Here is a 22,896-nt window from a genome sequence, read left to right as displayed (position 1 = left end):
AATAATAAATCTTTTATAACCATTGAATCAGTAGATTTTAAATAAGTCTTATCATTAAACCATTTTGAAGGTGGTAGATCCTAAGATAGGATGTATTGAACGTCTTTATACTGGGTGTTAGACTTGATTCCCAGTCTTTGCCTTGTATTGAATATAAGAAATTTGTAATAAAATGTTTTTGGTTTTTCCAATACGCCATTTTATGGAAATATCGAGTTTTAACATTTATTAAATCTACAAACATCTACCAAGCCAAATAGTTGAAGTCGTAAAAACAGCTAAATCGAGTCAACAGTACTTCGTGTCTGATTAGTCCCAGCTTTTCTATTTACTGAATGTGAGCTGGAGAAATGGGAAATTTAAAACATTGGGACTTGTCAACGGTGGAATCTTGTTAGATAATATTGCTACACTATTGGTCTCATCATTTAGAATCTTAAAAACAAAGCGCAGATATACTTAATACCTCAGTCGCTTCTCCTATTAAGATGTGTTACTGTGGCCCAGTTATTAATTGTGTTTATGTTGAAAGAAAACAAGCTTAGTTAAAAAGTGTTAAATATCTTTGTTTATTATTATACAAAGAAAATTCGCTTATTAAGCGATCTTCTTACATTCATAAACAAACATTCTACAATTAATACTTTGTTTCAGATGATTGAACTCAAAGAAAATATTGCAGAATTGAGTAGGCAATATAAATCAATGCAGGAAAACAAAGCGCCTCGAAATATTGCTTCAGAATTCAGCGTGAGATATAAACTGCGTGATCTACACAATGCGTGCAAAGTTTGTGTTATAAATATTATAATTAGATACTGGTTTTTCACTTATTTGTTTATTTATTACGTTTTGTTCGACTAGGATTGGGACCAACTTGTTGAACAGCAAAATGAGATTGAAGGGAAATTGAGAGATCTTGAAAATTCTCCTCCAAGGTGAGAATATTTTCTTTTATTATTATTATGTCTACTGTCTCTTGGGTAGGTTAATTACTGCTTTGTTCTCTAATAAAGCTTGACGTTTCTCGTGGGAATCAAACTAAATACCCAAGGAAAGAGCACGTTATGATGTTGGAATTAATATTTCCTCTTCTGCAAAGTGCTTACAATTTCGCCTAGTCATAGAAGCTAATGTTTGCACAAAACCTTTGGGGGAAAAAGCCTTCTTACTCTTTTTTATAATTTTTTTTTTTTTTTTTTTTTAGAAGACTCAAGCCACACAAATATTACAGTTAGTTAAGAGCGGTATCACATTAGTTGTGTAGTGTGACCTGGCCAGTTTTCTTTGGAAAATTTAATTACTTCTTATAATTGTAATTGCGGGTTTTGTGATCAAGCTAAAAAAACTAATTATCAGTGAACAAAGGTTCCTTTCAAAAATCCGTGAAACTAAACGTATTGTCAGTATTTGGCTACATTCACGAATATAGTTCGAACTTTTTCTTACCTTTTTCATTTACTAGTTGTTTTTCTCTTTTCGAGAATCGATTTTATGTTCTATTGGAGCTGTGACTTGAGGTTGAACTGAAGTTTTGATGTAAAGTACTGTTTAACTATCATAAATGATACATTTTATTAAAGACAACTAGAATTCTTAGCCAGTATCAGCTTCGAGAGAAATTTAATAAATATTGGTTTCCATTTAAAGTGTAATTTTATTTATTATCCGTTTCAATAATGGCAATAATTCTAGCAGTGTAATATCTTAGTGACTGCGAAAGTTTTAAGAAACCATTTTCGCTTGAGCCTATTTTAGAAATTTGGGAACTTTTGTAATAGGCATAGTAATAGGTGGGTGTAGTTATTTGGAATTTGGAATGAAGTTTGGATGAAAAGTGCTCCTGGAAGGATTATTTTGATTGGTTTAGTTCCCTTAATTTTAATTAGTTCTTTGTCTAAGGGTCGATCTCAGCACAATTTATAGATGGGTTAAAATAGAAAATGATTAAATAGCAGATATTTATTCTATTAGACAGACATCTCTGTCCCTTCAATTTGTGGAAGTCTCCCTTCACCAAATATGGGAAGCAAAATCCTTAACTACTGAGTCTCTCCTCCTAGAACTTCTATTTAGAATCTGACTGAGTTGTTTTACCACCTGATCGCACCTGTGCATTCCCAATAATTCTGTTTCGTCGCAGCGCAAAAAAAAAAAAAAGAAAAAGAAAAAAGAAAAAGTTCTTCATATAAGAGAATAATTTTTGTTTTGATTTACACATTTATTAATAAATAATTTTCATTTTACAGTGATGTATATCTCTCATGTCAAGATCGACAAATTTTGGATTGGCATTTTGCCAATTTGGAATTTGCCAATGCTACTCCTTTGAACAATCTTTCATTGAAACACTGGGACCAAGACGATGATTTTGAGTTTACTGGAAGCCATCTAACAGGTTAGTTCCTTCTATTGCCACTTAGAATGTTGTATTCTCGATTTATCCTTTATACATTAATGTTCCGTATACATTGTTATTTCTTTAATAATTTGTGATGTTTCCAAGAAGCACTGTTATACTTGATTTGATTACACATTTACTTTTTTTAAGAAGAATTTAATCGAATAGAGGAAACACAAAACTAGAATAAAAGACATCATTTCTTTCATGGATCTTCTGTATAAATTATATTTAAAAAATTTAAAACAATAAGATTAAGACTATTTTAGAAATAAGAAAAATAATTATGTCAATTTTCCTACATTATTATTATTATTATTATTATTTTTTTTGGCGCATCACCATCTAAGGTTATTAGCGCTCGGAGCTTTTTCCAGTGCACTGCCGGCCTCCGGTCAGTGTTCTCTCGTTACAGACAACACTCCATCACCGGACAGTGAGCTGTAAGAAGCTCCTAGGAAGAGAAAAGGGTCAGCTGCTGGATATTATTATTATTATTATTATTATTATTATTAGAGGAAGAAAGTATCTTACATGATTTTCATCCGCTGCCATGATGATATCAATTGGTCTATTAATTCAATGATTGAACTTGATTTCAATTGCCAACATAAAATTTTTTTTTTCTAAGAGTATGCTGTAATATTGATTATTTCTGTTCATCACTTTGTATGGGCGGTCATTAGGCTTCAAGTGGCTTCTTTACCCAGTTGGTTCTCACGATTACTTGTGTGCATTTGAAAACAGATATTTTCAAGGAATTGTTTCTCTTTATTGTGATGTCTTTTAGGAGTTGCAGTTAGGAGTTAGATTTGCGGTTAGCTTGAGATTATTGGTTTAATAACTGTATCAATTTTTTTTTACTCTAAAATTATCTCGTGGTACCAGTATCTTTATATGAGCTGTTCGATTAACTCCACTTTTTGTAATATCTTAAATTTAAGTGTCAAAGCACTTGGTTCAGTACCTTTTTATATTTATAATAAATTTCCCAAATATTTAAGATTAACACCAATAAACGACTAAAATGTTTTAGCCATTGAATAATAAATAATTTATTTTAGAAGCCATTTTAATTAACTCCATGCAGTAATGTATACTGTTACAATTATTCAACTCAAATATAGAAGCAGCCGCTAAATGATAACGGTAAATTTATTTGGTTTTATAGCATAAATCCAATTTTAAAAAAACAATTACATTATTTCATCACATTTTTCCATTTATTTGTTTTATGGAGTTAATCGAGTTGTGAAGTGAACGGCTCATATATCATATACCACTATAGGGTGATAGGGTAAGCTGCCCAAAGCAATTTGTGACCTGTTTGTTGGTTGTTTCTTTTGAATATAAATAATGTCTTAAAACTTTTTCTTCAACTTTGGTGTAGAAGAAAATTAGTGAGTTATGACCTTGATAGTAGGGATAGAGAGTTGTATGAGTCTTCACTTCAGGCTCCTTTTCATGGAGACAGGTCATACCACGTGATCAGACAAACCGGGTTTTGATGGTTGTGGGTGCGTGAATTAGCTGGTAGTGAATTTAGCAAAATTTCCATGTATCAGACTTGGCAAACCATTTAAACATTGTGCTGAAATATTTGTTAAACTGATTGCTCTTCTTCGTGGCTAAATTATCTAGACACAACTCGTAAAGTCTGAATAATAACTCGCTTAATACTTAATTTTACTCGAATACGCATAGTGTACTAGCATGTCAGGGAGTTCGTAGTATTAAGTAAGCAGAAATTAATATTTAAATTTAATATTGAGGATTCAATTGAACGAGGAATCGATCCAAAACAAAGAACAACTCCGCCTTTTTTGCCAACGTTTTCTAGTCTCCATTTTTGGCTCTTGGTTTTCTGTAACTCAACCAATCCGCATAGCCACGTAACTTCTAATGATAATAATCTATATAATTTCTTATAGTTTTAATCTCCTTTTCAAAAACTTAAAGATTTAAAAGTTAAGTATAAGGGTTAGTTAAAGAAGAAGAAGAGCAAGAAACATTTTCTGAAAATGCCGTTTTGGCCCATTTTCAGACTCGTATTTCTCGAAATCTATTTAATCTATGTTGTTACAAAAAAAAAATACAGTAATAAAGGAGAATTTGCCCTACATTATAAAAAAAATTTGGGAATTTTATCTTTTATAGAAAAAAAGAAAAAAATTGTCAAAGTTGGGTGTTTTTCAACGTTACGCTTTTTCGTGCAATTTTTGACGATCAACCCTTATACAACAGTCCTACCGGACAGTTTTAATAAGATTTATTAATATATTGTATTTGTAGTCCCGTGGTTCAGTATTATAAATCGTTGTATTCCTTTTATTTGTAATGTCCAGGCCCTGAAGAACGCCATAAATTTGCCGAAACGTTGGCAAAAAGACAGAGTTGTTTTTTGTTCTGGACCGATTTCTAGCTAAATTGAATCTTAAATATAAATATTTTTACGGCCACTAAAAGCTAATATAAATTTAAATTTAATAAGGAATTAAAATAAACAGGTACATTTGCATATTCTGCAGGTAACATGTACGTTTATAATCCTACATGAAATTAAATCGAATAACATCTAAACGTAGCGTTTAGGCGCTACGTTGTTTACAAAATTTAAAAAAAATGGTAAGAACGAGAAGAAAAAGATTTTCTCTTTCCGTCAGAAATGCGTGGAAAAAGCTCCAAGCGCCAACGATCCTCAGGTTTGGGAATATTGACGCGCCTTAAATAAAAAAAATAAAATTAAATTAAAATTAAAAAAACAAAACAGGACACGCTCATTAATTTGTTGAACAAAATTTTGGAATTTCCTTCCCTCCATCACAGGGAAGCAAAAACTAAAATAATTACTCCAAGAATATATTATTTGTATTAATAAATGTTGATAACAAGTTTACCAAAAGAGCATTTTATTAATTCTTATTTTATTTTTAATTGGACTTTTACACGAAACTCCAATTCCTGGATCTGAGGTTTTCTATTTAAACTGACATCCAACTTAATAATTTAGTAATATATAAATTTTATTTTAAAGGAATGTTTTAAAGATATTATATGTAAGTGGCAGAGTTGGTTTGGATGGTTAAGTTATGATGAGAGTTAACGAGATTTCAATTAGAACGGAGGAGAGGATGTGTTGTTTACGAGCAGTGTCCATAAAGAGGTGGCCTCTTATACCTACTTCCCCGTCTCCTCTATTTACCAATGTAAGAGTTATTCTGATTGGTTCTCTCCTTCTCTCTAAAGTGTTATAACACACTTCCCAACATAAGGGAGTGAATATGGAAATAAACCCACCGTTCACACCCGAACTAGTTTATGGAAACAGTAAAACTTCTGCCATCATATAAATAACACCTTTGTTAGCATATTTACACACTCTAGCCTTAATGTTGACTACACTTTGACATTATTATTTTAATATTTTTCTTTCTATTTCTTTTAATAGTTTCTACAGAATTAATTTATTTCCAATTAAGGTAGATAGTGGTTAATATTTCATTGGTTAAATTTTTAGCTTTTTATTATTATTTTAATATTATCACAGTTATCCCGAAGAATAGCCTTTAATAATAATTAGTGTGATTGGTACTGTATTCTTTAACTGTCAGTGGGAATAGTATTCCATATTTTCTTAACACGGAATTATTTTTTTACAGCGCAACGACTGATTTTAGATTTAATAAAAATATAATACTCCTGCTTTTTTTTTTTTTTCAATTTAAGGCGCGTCATCATCTTAGGTCATTGGCGCCCTGAGCTTTTTTTTTTTTCAGTGCACTACCGGCCTTCGGAAAGAGTACTGAATGTTACAGACAACACAGTCCATCACCGGACAGTGCGCTGTTAGGAGCTCCTAAGGAAATCTTTGGGCCAGCAACTGGATTCGAACTCGGAATCTCTGCATTAGAATCCAGTATACGCTAACCACTTAGCTAACCTCTTCCATAAACGTGGCCATTGAATTTTTTTTTGGCGTGAATACGTCTTTAAATTTGCTATCATATGGAGGCAATCCAAAAAACCTAATGATAACAAAATCGGGGGATACAGTTTGGCATTATAGTTTCGAATCTATCGTCTACATCCAAAATTAAATTAGACCACTGTATAGCTAAAGGATCAAAGAATTCATTAGGATAAACGAGGACTGTGACGCATCGCGCGCGGTGGAGGGAAAAGCGCCGCCATTTTGAGACCATTTTGCTGAGTATTGAGATTTGCAATTAGTATAACTTTTGACTCGGAGAAGCTATGATGGTCGTTTAAGTTTTAATCGTCAGCTGTCGTCACAATCTATCGTAAAACATTAGTGTAAAATCGTGACAGTGAATATAATAAGTTGTTAGAATAAAAAAATATTATCAAAAATATATAATATCGGCCTATACGCGTCGAAAAGCCAAAACCAAATACAGAGATCGTATACGGTTGGAAAGGTCTTCTCAAGAACAATCGAATGGTAATAATAAAACACCATATGACCGAGTCAAGCTGTGCCGGGAACGTAAAAGAATGAATGCGGCCGAGCGGCCAGTACATCTGCAGCTGGGGCGGTTGAAATTGTGCAGCTTCTACATCGACAACGAACTGTATAGGCATAGATTGTGTTCGATCGTCGATTATGAAGACACATTGTTTCATCCTAAATATATAAATAAAAATATTTTATATAAAAAATATAACCCGTTGCGTAAACGTATTCACGTACAACGCACGGCCGTGTCCATGACACAGCCACATTTTTTTTTAGTATACAGGCTGGTCTACATAGCATTTCCGGTTAAGAATTTTACACCTCACAATTGCGTCCATTTCTAGATACTGCCTAAGTATATTTGTAAATATATTGATAAAATGTAAATTTTAAGTTATATTCTAAATTAGTCTAGACTAGATGAAATCGTTATATAGCTTTGGTTACATAAATAAAGGCAACACCTTCTTTGTTGTAGTCTTATTTGTAATGTGGATGTTAATAAGTAGAGACCGGGGCGGTCTTACAACCACAACATGGTAGTTAAGAGAAAACTCTTTAATTAACATATCTCTGAGGTTAAACAAGTCCAATTACCTGACTAGATATATCGTTTTACGTTGGTTGTGCGCGGCAAAAGTTAGCCTTAATTAAGAGGGAAGGAGCCGTGATATGGTGTTCCATACCGATCGGACGAGATGGCGATCTGAAAACCACGATCTAGCGCTGCGGGGATTTGCAGACTGCTTGTAAGGTTTACCTTTGAAACAATGGCATACTCTTTTATAACAAAAACGCTGTTCTTCTGTTTCATTTTATCATCTTTATTTATACTGTAACTAATACTCATGGTAGAAAGAGTTTTTGTAAGGCTGAAATGAAATTAAATAAAACAAATTAATTACTTCTTTAATAAAGTAGTGCAGAAAACTTTTATTTATTTAGTTGGTAGCTAAGAGTAATTTAATAGTTTCTTAGCTAAGAGTCTCACATAGTTACAAAGAAAATAAAAATAAGATGCTTAAACCACAAATCAACACACACGCATTTTTTAGCGCATCAACAGCTGAGGTTATTAGCGCTTGGAGCTTTTTTCAGTGCATTGCCGGCCTCCGGACAGTGTTCTCTCGTTACAGACAACACTGTCCATCACCGGACAGTGAGCTGTAAGAAGCTCCTAGGAAGAGGAGAGGGTCAGCTGCTGGATTCGAACCCGGGACCTCCGCGTGGGAGTCCAGTATGCTAACCTCATAGCTAATCCCTTCCCTTATTATTATTATTATTATTATACAGGGTGTTTCAGGGTTTTCCTCTGAAGGTATGCTCGTTAACGCTTTGTTTATGAGATATACACGTCTAAAGATGATTATTAGATAGGTTATAATAAAAAAAATTAATAGTGTCTTCCAACTACTTTATTAATAGAAAATAATTTAAAGTAAATAATTAAATAATAAAGAAAATGAGGAATCGGTATCTTTCTTCCACAGCAGCAATAGCCGAACGACACTGGATTGCTGTTATTGATTCAATTACTCTTCTTCTTAAAGAATGAAGACAAAAAATGAAAAAAATCATGAAAAAAACCCATAGGTGGCAGATCTGGAGAGCGTGCAAGCCAAGCCGCTGGTCCTGCACGGCCAATCCTTCGATTGGAATAATGTTGATTTAGCCAGTTTCGTGGATCTCTGCCGCAATATGCTGGACAACCATCTAATTGAAACCATGAGTTCCTACTCAGTTGTAGCGGAACATCTTCAATCAAAATGTAATACTCATCACTAAAAAAATTGCAGAAAATTGTCCGCATTAAGCCTAAATGGTAAGAAATGCGGATTAATTAAAATATTGTCTAATATCACTAAAACTCACGCTGAAAATGGTACTCACGAATTGCTTGAGGAATTTCGAGCATCCAGAGATAAGTTTTTTGGTTGAATATTTCTTGTGAGTGTAGCTTCATCCGTCCAGAGAATATGATGCGAGAATATGACGGAAAAATTTCTTTGACAAAATTCTTGAGGTAATAAATGTCGTACCCGTTGATAATGCTATGGGTGACGTCCATCTACAAAAAGAGTTCTCCTTACAATAGTTGGCGTAATATGTAATTCAGCTGTAGTTCTTCGCACACTGGCGGACGGATTATGATCAAATTATTGCAATATTGTCGCACTCCTTTCATTTCATTAAGGGACAAGAGCTCTATCAGCTCGTGGCATTAAACCAAATGTGCCAGTTACTCTAAGACTTTGAAATGTGGACCTAAAGATAGTCTTGTATGATAATCTTTTATTCGGAAATCGCGCGGAAATTCACGACGGGCAGCATTGCAAAAACCATACGTACACAATCACCATATCGGCATATTCACTGTTAGAATAAATGCGATGCATAATGATGCAAGTTCTGTAAAAGCGTCAAACTGATAAATGTTATTGAGAAACAGTTAATATTTAGAAAGACCACAGTGCAAATTCCAGATGGTATTATTCCGTAAAATGTCAATATTGGTATGAGCAGTTAGAGATACAAGGTGATTTTAGCAGTTATACAATCAATTTATCATTCGTGCTAAAATCTTTAGACGTGAATATCCCATAAACAAAGCGTTAACGGACATACCTTCAGAGGAAAATGTTTTCTTGTTTTGAAGTCCTAAATTCATATTTTCAGTTAGAACACTTAACCCTGAGACACCCTGTATATACAATATTACATGCATTTCACAATAATGTTTAAGATGATCTCTAAGTTTCAGTGCTTTTCCATATATCTTATTTATTGAACAAACTTGCTTATAGTCAACTAATTTTCTAAACTAGTTAGATCATCATTAGCAGTAATATGTTGAATCAAATATACTAATCTTAATAGGATCAACAAATTATATTTTAAAAAGAAAAGAATAAGGAAGGGATTAGCTATGCGGTTAGCGTAATGGATTCCCACGCGGAGATCCTGGGTTCGAATCCAGCTGCTTAGATGCTGGTCCTTAGATTTTTTTTCTTCCTACGAGTTTCTTACAACTTATTGTCCGTCCGGTGATGGTCAGTGTAGCCTGTAACGAGAGAACACTATCCGGAGGCCGGCAGTGCACTGAAAAAAAAAGCTCCGGGCGCCAATAATCTCAGATGGTGACGCGCCTTAAATCATAAAAAAAGGGGAAAAAAGAGTAATGAATGAAAGTACAGTTATCATCACAAGTTTTTGTGTTAGCTGTCGTAGCGTATTTCTTGGATCCGTGAACGGTTTCGAAGGTCCATCCATCGTCAGTGGTAGACTAATCGGATTAGTGTGGAGATTTCGTCTTCACTAGTTACCGTCACGCGCTGTACTTGCTGACAGAATTAGGGTACGTTCACAACGGAGCTGTGAGCATAGATGATAGGAGTGATGCATCAGCGCTTAAAAACATAATACATTCGAATGTGAGCATGCACAAAGAAGCTGCGACTAGTGACTCATACGCGCTGCTATAAACAAGCATAGATGATAGAATTAAATATTTCATTTTTCTGCTAGCTGAACTCCAGTATCGGAGCTTCAAAATGGACGTAGAAAATTAATTAGCTCTGTCTTTTCTCATTATTTTTTGTTATTATTTTATTATTTACCTACTTTAAACAATATTTTGTTTTTTAAATCGTGCTTACATTTATTTTTATGTGTACAATAAAACCATTACTTACCTAAGAGTAATCACTAGTTTTTCTTCTATGGTTATAGGAGTTCCATGACAGTTTTTCCGTTTTCTTAATTTTGACCTTATTTTTTCTAAAATATAGTCGAACGTGGGTGGACCTATCCTCCATATTCAAAAAAACGATCTTGGATAATTTCTAAGTTTTTTACATAAATGGTGAAATTCACCCAAAGTACTTCGTTTTTTATTTATGGGATGTACGTACATGATATTTTCTAAAGCGTTTTTTCTTTAAAATATACCATTTTGTTTTTGCTGCTGAACATAAAAACTCTTCTTCACTACTCGACATGTTGCATGTATCAAAGCTCTGTTGTGCCCACTAATCAGGATTATGTTTTACTCTATCAGTTATCATCTCTGCTATCATCTATACTCACAGTTCAGTTGTGAACGTACCCTTAGTCTTTAGATTGGCTACTAATGCTGTGAGCTACTGGTTCTTTTTCGCCAAGTTATATTCTTATTTCGTTCTTTAGAGTATCTAAAGATTACACCCTCATCTTGAACTAAACCTACTACACCCACTAAACTTGATGTGGTACTGAGTTAGTTGCTGATCAAGTTGCCGAGGAAAGTGCCTTTTTGTTTTGATTCCCCTCTCCTACAATTTTAAATTACATAGGAAACGATCCCTTTAAAGAAATATCTCCTTGTAATAAATCAACTGTATACTTTTCAGGCACTAATTAAAGAAGAAAAATTAGGAAAAAGACAAGAAACTCTCTTGACGCTCATAATATTAAAATGTAACTTACGCACGGGTCACAGTATGGTCACACTCCATGAGTAGAACAAGGCGAATTCGCTCCAAGACCAAAATTATAACCTAACAAAGATAGAGACAGTTTGAAGTTGTGAGGAAAACAGTTACTCAGTGCTATAGTAAAAATGAAATAGTTATTTATTTAACAAGTGTGGAAAGTAGTACTTTTCCTCACACGAGGCAGGGCTTGCACGCACGAGCGAGTGCAAATTGCCGAGTGTGAGGAAAATACTTTACACTCGAGTTAAATATTATATTTTTTCTGCAACCATTAGGGTTATTAACTAAACAAAAAACTAAACAGGAATCACTAGAATCCATTTTAAATTTCTATAAGGTAATGCTATAACCTTTTTAACTGTTATAATTAAAAATATCTTATTTATTAAAATATAATTTTAATTTCTATATTCCTTTTAATTTTTATTCTATTTTTTTAAAATTCGTTTTTTAATTATTTAGATAAAATAAATTTAAATAAGCTTATTAAAGTTTTACAGAAAATATTTAATAACAAAACTTCTTATATCAAGGAAGCACAATAAAGTTTTTTCACTCACTAGTGAGGAAAGTGACACTAATGGGAATTTATCCCCATTAGTGAGGTAAAGTTGGGCATTACACAGCTGATTTTAATTGAGTAATGAGAATATTCCTACATGGTTGCAGAAAAAAGTACTTTTAATACTTTAATAATACTTTAATAAATAATTAGATATTTTTAATTATAACAGTTAAAAAGGTTATAGTGTTACCTTATAGAAATTTAAAATGGATTCTTGTGATTCCTGTTTAGAAAACACTCCTCCATCAATAAAAGAAACAGCAGAAAATGTAATAAGTAATGTAAATACGTAAGTAATGTAAATAATTGTAATATAACAATAAATGTTTATAATAAATAATTTACTCTTTGTAGACTGTACAATGAAATTTTTAATTTTTTTAGTTAATAAATCTAATGGTTGCCGAAAAAATATAATATTTAACTTGAGTGTTAAGTATTTTCCTCACTAAATAATGGAATTATTTAAAAAACTGCTTGTAAAACGGACACCTCTTCTGTAGTCGGCCGCTCTTTAATCATTTTTATTATGGCTGATATTTAAGTATTATAACACAATACAATTCTTTAGGTTTTGAATTGCTTTCAAGGTGTAAAAAAAGGTTTTATGGTTGAGTTGGATATGTGATCTTGGTGCCAGAAAAACCGATTATCGCTCAGGAATTCTATCTCATTTATTAAAAGTTAAAGGTAAAAAAAATAGGTATTGTAAGATTGATGCCGACAATTCGTTTTTTAAAAAAAAATGTGCTGCTATTCCAGTTGGATGTCAAGAAAAAAAGCTAAATGAATAGGCGAAGGGGTTGAAGTGAACTGTCAGGGATGAACGGAAACGTCGCATTCACTCATCTAGCGAACACAAAGAAGTCGTGCCTCTAATACAGATTAGTTTGTCATTGGTTTGTGTGAAGGAAACTTAGGTAGCAGCGGGTCCCAGCTTTGATGTATATAAGAGCATCGGATGATCTTTGTGTTGGCTAGGTACTTACCTAAGATGTTCCGGCTTCGTACAACAACGCTCTCTTTCTTCAGTCGGCAAATCTTCACAGTAGTTTTCAACTAAATACCATTCTTTTGCTTCCCTTTTTACTTGTTCTTCATCTTTTTTTTTTCATTTCCTTTTTCTATTTCCGATTGGGGTAAAAGATATCCTTGGGGGAAGAAGCGTGCAATTCCATTCACTTGGTAGGAGTGAGGCTAAAAGTTAAGTTCTGCTAATCAGAGCAGCTGTAATGAAATTACTTTTTAAACTCCTTTTTTTTTTTACTTTTAATTTCTACTACGAGAATTCTTTGTTTTTACGCATTTAACTCCTATTTTTGCAGTCAGATAGATATTTAGAAAATATTAATTTAAATTTTAATATTCAATGGGCTGAACGAGACAAAATCTCAAAACATTTCCTTCACTCATCGACGCATCACTCTTTCACTGGTCTTTTACAATCTTATTCCTTTACCAGCAGTCAACGAAGTCCGCTACCTTCGGCTTTACCTTGACAAAAGACTTACATGGAATCCTCATACACGACTTAAAAGAACAGAACTCGACAGATGTTTCCGACAACTGAAAAGACTACTCGATAACAGATCAAAACTCACTCTAGACAACAAAAGACTTATATATGTAAGTATATTAAAGCCAGTCCTGGGCTTATGGCATCGAATTGTGGGGTTCAACCAAACGTTCAAATCTGCAAAGAAGGATCCAGGCCTTGCAATCTAAAATTGTTCGCTCTATAGTTTTTTTTTTAATTTATTTATTTCTGTATTATACAAAGTAGCGTGCTACAGAAAGAGTTAGCCTTTTGCTTAAGAATGAAGATACAAAAATAATTGAAATGAACAAACTTATACTGAAATTAAACATACAAAAAGTGTAGGTGAATTTTTAAAGAAAAAGGAAAATGTCACCGAACAATACATATACTTTTCTTTTCTTTTATTCCTGTGCGAAAGGAAACAAAATAAGAGGTATCTCAGGGAAACAGCATCAACATATAAACAGGAATCTAGGCAGACAAAATCACAAATTATTCGTTTGCATTACCGATTAAAATAACATTGTAGATCTAGTGAGCACAGACTGGACATTACTCTTTTAGCAAAGCACTACGTAGTCTCATTGCTTTAGTAAAAAAGTTATACACATTAAATGCATAATTTTGTTTTCACATACAAGTATGTATACAAGAAGTATCTGAAGAACTATTAAGGTATTTATTTCTATGCAAACTGTACTAAGGGCATTCGAAAAATATGTGTCCGAGAGATTCCTCGCTTGCTCTGCATAATTTACTAGATTCAGATAATTCTACGCTATACGTTATTTTATTTTATTATTTTTTTGTATAAATGGTACATTTTTTAGCAGCACTATTCCTGAGTTGGCTGTACACCCTGACGGCTTCCAAACCAATATTATAGAACAAGTAATAGTTCTCGTATTTTGCGTGCAGGATATCCTAATACAATGTACTATACGAGGAAGAATGTGCTCTCTCTAGAGGTCATTCTCTATAGATTTTCTCTAATGTGCTCTCTAGGTCATTTGAAATGGATTTCTGCCTCCAATCACTTAACATTTTGTTTTTAAATTTTTTCATTAAATCTGCCCGCTGGCTCTCCCACAGCCAGTCATACCCTAACGTTATAAAATAGCTTTTTATCTGTGATACCCAGTTGTATTTAATGCCATTACTAGAATAGCTATCCATATTTAATAATTTATTTTCGCTCTATAGTAAACGCTCCTTTCTACGACACCAATCATACCATTCACACAGACTTGAACATTCCTTTCGCCACACAAGTTGCAAAAACACGTTACAGAAAATTCCATCTTAACATTCAAACACATCACAATCCACTTGTACATCTATCTTCCAGAACATTTCCAGACGTCTCAAAAGACAGTGGCCTCGTGATCTCCTCTCTGATCAAGTCAGTAGAATGTTATTGTAGTGTTACCGCTGGGTAGCTTCTCCTCTCTCATATGTGTGAAATATTGCTTATTGTTACCCTTGTCGCTTATAACACAGTGCGTTGATTGTAACTAAATGATTAAAAATAATAATAATATTTAAGTAATAGTATGTAAAAAGTTTTGAAATAGAAACCTTGAGGATAATGATTTTGGGGAACGACGAAAAAACCATAACCATCATTGAAATTAACTTGAGGATAGTAAAAGAAAGTTGGGTGACGCCAGATTTTCTTGCAGAAATAGTTGAAGTTCGAAAGGCATCCACCATTATGTTCTAACAATATTTGAGGATAAAGACGCAAAACCAGTTCAGTGTATTCTAAACGCAACGGTATTTCGCGTTGAAGTTCATATTTCCGCAGCACTTTTGTTTGTTTAAATTAATTTTTATTTAAAATGTTTATTGAACAGTAGAGGGAATAAGTTGCTGTAAAACTATTTTTCAGTTTCTATTATGTACTTCAGGTACAGAAGGAATAAGTGAGATTCTAATCTTAAAGTGAACTATTGTATAACTAAATGCAGCAGTACAATATCTGTATGGATGCAGCTACATATATATATATCTCCTCTATCCGGACGATCCTCTTTATATTCTTCTTGGTCTTTCCCGCGAACCTGCAGCCCATTACTTCTTCTATTCTTATAGGACAATGTTATCTCTGCTGTACACCTTGAAACTACTTTTAATCCTATCACTACTTCTTTTTTTTTTTTTGCAAAAAGAAAGATAATTTTTTACAAAGAGATGGGTATAAGTTTACATGGGTAAAGTTGGACATATGATCTGAGGCGGTAATGCATTAAGCACTTCTTTGGGCTTGGGTCTCTACTTTATTAAACTGATACCTGGTATTGAGATTGCATCCTGCCTAAGTTTAAATACAACTTAGGCATTCTTTACATCACTGTTCCCAACATCTATCTGTCTGCAACATTTTTATTCTATTCTATATAGGGCAGAAGCTTCAAGCCTTTGCTGACAAGTTAGAGTTGCTTCTAGAATTTTTTTCAGCCGTTTTATCTCGTTTTACACTTGAGTTTTCCTTAATAATGTGCAAGTACTGTGTAATATATACTTGTACATAGTCTATTTTTGAGGTAGAGGAGTTATAGTGTCCTGCAAGCTTCATAGATCTATTACTCCCCATTGTGCCAGCGGCATAAGACCGCTGTAGCATTCCTTCTAAAACAAGACATCGAGGAAAGCCCAGAATCTTGGATGTTCTTGGATGGGAGATTATATTCTCCTTCAATACCTAGTTTCTGCATAGAAATCTAAATCTTTGAATAACAGCTTCCTAGTCCATTCTTCATATAATTTATAGGTTGTTCCAGAAGATTAAGACTTAGCTTTTTCTGATGTACACATTGTAGGCAATGCTCTCAATCGTGGGAGGTCTTAAGGCTCACCTCTGCTAGCTTCCACTTCTTTCTTGAGTTCCTACTTAAGAATCCTTAAGATCCAGGCCCCATGAAGGGTGTTCACTGGGCCTCACCAGGGTGTTCACTTACTCATGTAGTCTAAGTTACTTTTACTTTTTTTTATACCATATTTTTTTGGGTTTATTTATACTATCTGTGAGGTTTTTACCCCTAAACTTCCCTAGGTGCGACCATGGTCTGATAACTTGTGTCTGAGCCTACTCTTATTCATTATCCCGGAATTATTTGTTTTACTGGGCTAGGTCAGGGGTCGGCAACTTATTTTAAGTAGAGAGCCATTTCTCCTTAAATAATTTTAATAAATCTTACCAAGAGCCGCAAGAATGACAATGTACAAAATTCTGTAGATCATTTGTATTCACAAATTATTTTATGATATTCAATAACATTTAAATGTTTTATACAGTTATAAAGAAGGATTTACTGTAATATATAAAGAAAATTTGGGAATTTTATCTTTTATAGAAATAGAGAAAAAAAATGTTTAAAGTTGGGTGTTTTTCAAAGTTACACTTTGTCGTGCAGTTTTTGACGAAACTGTCCTGTCGGACAGTTTTAATACATTTATTTTTACATATTACAAAGTAAATAAATAAATAATTAATAACTAAACGTGTATTTGGATGAAAGTATTATATAATTACGTACTTTATTTTATTATTGTATAATTCTATTCAATTTCAGAAGTATCACATTTAACATTCTTTTTGAAAAAATACCTTTAATAAATGGAATTTTCATTCGTTTCAATATAATTAAAATATAAAATATATTTTGGGCAGGCTGAAGAGCCACTCAATTTGGATAAAAGAGCCGCGGGTTGCCGACCCCTGGCCTAGGTCAAAGGTTTTTTTTTTTTTATAATTGGGTTAATTTGAGGTTTTTATATTTGTGCAGAGTTTCGATTCTTGAGGTTTAATTAATGATTTGAGGATGCCTGAATTCGAAAATTCAATGGATTTTTCAAACTGCCGATGTATGTGTGGTCAGCCTTACTCTAAAATGAAAATAATGCAAAGAGTTCTAATGTTTTGTTTCGGCACCTCTAGGGGATCCGAAATTAAGCTTTTGGCAAAAGACGACCGGAATAGCCAATTTACACTGGAACTTCTGCCATAATTGTCTATTATGATAGAATCACAAATTTTGTATATGTGTATATTTTGAAAGCGAACGCAATTGTATGTCGTAGTTGGTTAGGAGATTTTGTCACTTATAACGTAGAGTTTCAATCAGTTCAGAGGACTACTGGTGAATAATGTGCATTACACATTAGTTTATTGCGTGTACAATCAGATAGGCTTGTACTAAAGCTACACGTAAAGGTTGCATGCTGCTTGTCGAATGCTGCCACTACCAATACTAAGTACCCCATGGCTGTTTCTCTTATTTATATAAATAGTAATTTAAAGTTCAACATCAGTTAAAACAAATTTCCTCAACTGTAATTATCAATGTTCACAATCACATTTTAATAATTGTATCACATAACACTTTGTATATTTTTTTAATTTTAAATTAATTCATTGAAAATAAATAAAAAGAAATCTTTCAACATTTATTCTTCTGTAATATATAATTTGATCTTATCTATTCTATTAATTTTTTGTTGTATTATTCTCTTTTTCTCTTGGTGATCGTGATTGAGACTATTTTAGGCCGTTGAACTTTCTGATTTCCAAATTTCCAAATGGATACTCCCTTTCGGCCGCTGAAATCAAAACTAGACTTTTTTATATTTATATAATCAGAGTGCCTTCTACACCAGACCTAATAAATGGTCTCATTAAACGAGAGGCTGTTTAGTTTGGACTTTGCTCAATGGATAGCGCAGGATGCACTACTTTTACTGTATTACTAGTTTTTACGTTTAGATTTCGACGAATTTTTATTTAAAGATGCAATGTTTCATACATTTGATTATTTCTATTTAAGGCGCGTCAACATCTGAGGTCATTGGCGCCCGTAGCTGTTTTCGGTGCACAGCCCGTTCTCTGGTCAATGTTCTTTCTTTACAGACAACAGTAACCCATCTCTGGAAACTGTGCTGAAAGAAGCTTTTAGAGAAAGAAAATCTAACGGCCTGCAGCTGAATTCGAACCCAGGATCTCTGCATTGGAATGCTGCGGAGCTAATCTCATCCACTTACTTGATTATTATTTTAAAAAAATTGTGGTTAATTTAAGTTAAGAGCAAGTTTGCTATGTTGTTAGATTTTCGATTCTAAGTTTTGAACAAATGAATCCGATTTGAGCTTAGTCCGAAGATATGTTTCTTACTAATTTGTGTGTATTGCGTTTATGTCTTCCCCTCTTTGTAGTAAGTGGTCTGCAAACTCAAAGCGAAGTTAAATTTTATAACTGATTTAGGAGCTCCTGATTGTATAAAATGAGACAATGGGAAGTGAACTAAATTGATTTTTTAGAATTATGGGTTTTATTTTTCAAAAACGGCGCTTGACGTGTTCTTTAAGCTTGGTCTCCTTAGTGCTGATGAGTAGTTCTTACACTCTGACCATCACAGCCTATGAAGGACCTGAGCCTCAGCCACAACAGTCTTCCATCCTTCACGGCCGTTTTCCAACTACGCTGGCTGGTGGCCTCTAAGTCGTCTTCCACGTTCCTCAGCTACTTCATCCTTGGCCTGCTTCGGAGCCTTCTTCCACCAGGATGTCTACATTAAGCTTTCTTTTATTACTTCACTCAATAATGCAGTCCTACGAACCACATACTTCCCTATCCTTTGGAAGTTTTTCTCTATACGCATGATCCTTAAACCCAAAAAACCAGCACACGATCCTGCCTCCTTCCGACCCATTAGTCTTCTCCCATTTCTTAGGAAAATGCTAGAGAAGCTACTCCAACTTCGCCTGCAAAGTATCCTTACTCCTAATCCTTCAATTCCTTCTATTATTCCCGATCATCAATTTGGACTCCGAAATTTTCATTCCACCATCCACCAAGCACATCGCGTTGTAGACACCATTGCCACCTCTCTTGAGCTAATGCAGTACTGTCCAGGAGTCTTCCTGGATGTGTCTCAAGCCTTTGACAAAGTGTGGCATGAAGGACTTTTGCTGAAGCTCAAGAATGTCCTTCCAAGTACCTACTACCTTATCCTAAAATCCTATCTATCAGATCCTAGCTGGAGTCCCGCAAGGAAGTATCCTTGGCCCCCTATTATACACTGTCTACACGGCTGACCTTCCTCTTCATCCAAATACGAGCATTTATACCTTCGTAGACGATACTGCTATCCTCTCCCATAACACCGATCCGGTTATAGCCACTAGATCCCTCCAGGCCCATCTTAACATCCTTGACCCCTGGTTCCGTAAATGGAGAATAAAGGTAAACTGAAATAAATCCCGCTGCATATCCTTCTCTCACATGGAATATACACTCTTGGAATATTCCTTGATGCGACTCACATGGAATCCACATACTAGACTCAAACGACTTGAACTAAACCAGAGATATCGAATGCTCAAAAGACTACTTGACAAACGGTTAAAACTGACTCTGTCAAACAAGAAACGACTATACTAAGCCCTACTCGCTACTATCTGGACTTACGGACTTGAACTGTACGGAACAGCTAAGCGTTCGAACCTAAACAGAATCCAAACCCTCCAGTCAAAAATCCTTCGAACCATCACTGACGCACCCTTCTATGTAAGCAACCATACCATCCACACCGACCTGTGAATCCCATTTGTTTCTGACCTTGCCCAGTCCCGCTACATCAAATTCCATTCCAAACTTTACCTACACCATAATCCCTTAAACAGCAACATGTCTTGCACTAACCTCCCGTCAAATGCTCCTCGCAGACTGAGGCGCCGATGGCCTCGCGATCACCTGGTCGAACGATAAAATGGTCATCCTTTGAAATCAATCCATTCGGTATTTTACTTTAACCGACTTATGATGGTCATCGTTGGATGGCCTTCATACAAGCCCTTCCTGTGATTTTATTTTATTTACTTATTTATTTATTATTTTATTTTGTTTTTACTTTATATATTACTTTATTTTTATTTTATTTTTTTGTTCTATATTTCACATTTTACGTTATCATATTTGCTTGTTGCATTTATGTGTTACGCAGTTGCAAATTTAAGAATAAAGGAAAAAAGAAGAAGAAAAAAAAAAATTCTGCATTTATTTTTATAAAACTAAGTTTTCTCAGGATTACACTTCTTTTTTGTTTTCTTTAGACTCTGAAAATGTTCTTTCATTTAATGATTCATTGGGAGTTATCATTTTTAGAAAAATTGTTCTCTAGGAACTAAACACTAAATAAATGTTAGCAGTGAATTGGAAGAGAAATCTTCGCCAATGGCGTATTATTACCTTAACGCTTCGCTCTGCAATTTTATTAACTATTGGATGTTTTTCTTAGAAGTGCTAACTATCCTTGAATAGTTTTTGGTGAGAAGTTGGGGTCAAGTTGAGTATTTTATCCATGTTTGTTTCACTGTCATGTTTACATTATTTGCAAGGGTTTAGGAATTTCTTATTTTTTTTTGGTACTTTCATAAGAATGTATTAAATAAACAGCTTGCTATTTCGTTTGGAAAGAAAGAATGGAGAATGGCGTTGGATATGAAAGGGGAACATGGCGAGGGAGTAATGTGAGAGCCGGAGCTCCTCACGACCGAGCCGCCGCGGGGTGGCTACAGGGCTGAGGTGTAGACGTATATCTGTCGATATCTTCAACTCGTCACGAGTCCCGTATACTCACGCACACTTACACATATATCTACAGCATTCATAACTTCAACAAGAACAACTACAAACAACAAACAAACTCTGAAATTATCCTCAATCCGTAAGATAGATGGTCGCTCGTCCATCACCGGCCATAATTGAATGTTGATTCGCCCGGACCTTTTAGGACTATGGCTATAATACTGTTCATCTCTTTCTTCTAGTTGTGGCTGGGATTTGATACATGGCCGCTAGGTCGGCCTGGCATTAACCTGTCGGCGGCAACAACATCCACAGCTTCCTAGACTCGCTTATTTATTTATGCCCTCTATATTATACCTCAATAATCTTCTTTCTCTCTGCTAATAAATCGACCGTCTTTCCGCCTAATCTCTACATCCACACGTTTTTCTATCATTTTCACTTCCTAACCCTCCAATTTACGAAATTTGGATTATTTACGATTTTCTGAAAGCCAACTGATATTGGGCATTCATGCAATACTGCTCAGACTAGAGCTTGGCGTTGATAGAATAGAGGTTTTTTTTCTGATTGGGATAATTCATTATTAAAGTTGTGGCTATTTGCTTTATCCTAGGTATTTTTACTTTTAGTGTAAGAACTAATACTTAGCTATTGCATCTACTGTCACAGAATTGCATTCTACCTAAGGCGAACCATCCTTTTACCCGTTTACCTAATCCAACTCCTCTTCCCACAGCAGATTGTGTTAAGTACCTAGGACTCTCCACGGACAAACGCCTAACCTGAAATCCACATATTCAAGCGGAAAGAAATAAACAGACGATTCAAACTTCTCTCTAGACTTCTTGACAAACAATCTAAACTTTCACTAAACAACAAACGACTTATCGCAAATGGAACTAAATGGATACGTAAATGGAACTTTGGGGCTCAGCCAAATTTAAATGATCTGACAATACATTCACTGGCGAACAATGTAACACGAATTCTGCGATAAAAGTAAATTCTTACTTATTTCGTCCAAAATGAATAAAGTACTATATAAAAAGAATTCATAGACAAGCTCTGCATTCATTAAGAAACCTCTCCATCGTTGTTTACAGTACCTGTTGTACATTCATTAACTAAACATTTGTTGAGAAATATATAATGTTGAACATGTGAAATATATAATGATTTCATGAAGAACAGATCACAGATATAAAGTAAGAATCAAATAAAATATTTAAACCCATAAGTAAGTAAATTAACTGCCTATTTTTTCAGGCAGGCTTTACGTCCAATGTTGTGGACGGAGGCGACTAGCAAACATACTGTACCATATACTTCTCATATTAACTATTAAATAAAATCCAAGGCCTAAGACCGGGAATCGAACCCAGTACCAAAATACATATTAGTCTTACAGGTCTCGCCTCTAACCGTTCGGCTAGTTTTTGCTTCCCTAGAAGTACAAATGAATACTAGAGTTTCAGTTTCCGTCCATTAGGACATCAATATAAAGGTGTACGTGAACATATCGGAGCCTCTATATTTAAACCCATAAATTAGTCTTTATTGCTAATGAAATACTTTATGATTATCAGCTTATGGAACTTTTTTTAAACCTCCAGTGGATCCTATCGGTTAGTTAGGCTGGAAACATAGTGGAGCGGTGAGCAAAGCGGCGATGATAGCGTACAGCAAAGCGGCGAAATCAAACACAAGTTAACATATGGGACCGCGCATAGTGGAGAGCAAAGCGAAATAGAGCAACGCTATCTATAGAGAGTAGAGCATAGAGTTATGACATGTTTGATTTCTTCGCTCTCATCGCGCTCAATTTTTAAAGGTTATTGCTCATAGGTTATGAA

General features: G+C 34.3%; 1 protein-coding gene across 13 annotated transcripts in view; it reads left to right on the top strand.

Moving 5' to 3' along the window:
- Positions 1 to 22,896, top strand: part of LOC141459754 (lysine-specific histone demethylase 1A-like) — a 419,413-nt gene that overhangs the window by 20,435 nt on the left and 376,082 nt on the right. For 12 of the 13 annotated variants that reach the window (XM_074139182.1, XM_074139161.1, XM_074139266.1 and 9 more), the window contains 3 exons: positions 655 to 789; positions 865 to 938; positions 2,250 to 2,398. In XM_074139182.1, the coding sequence (XP_073995283.1) occupies positions 655 to 789; positions 865 to 938; positions 2,250 to 2,398 (358 nt within the window). Of the gene's footprint in view, positions 1 to 654; positions 790 to 864; positions 939 to 2,249; positions 2,399 to 11,266; positions 11,293 to 22,896 lie in introns of those variants that run through there. The other variant, XM_074139224.1, reaches the window with a different exon arrangement.

This window comes from Rhodnius prolixus, unplaced genomic scaffold (genome assembly GCF_049639745.1).
Source record: "Rhodnius prolixus isolate KJV_2025 unplaced genomic scaffold, Rpr scaffold_1, whole genome shotgun sequence".
In the NCBI taxonomy this organism is placed as follows: Eukaryota; Metazoa; Arthropoda; class Insecta; order Hemiptera; family Reduviidae; genus Rhodnius; species Rhodnius prolixus.
Note: the sequence above shows the minus strand (reverse complement) of the source record. Positions and strands in the feature narration are given on the sequence as shown.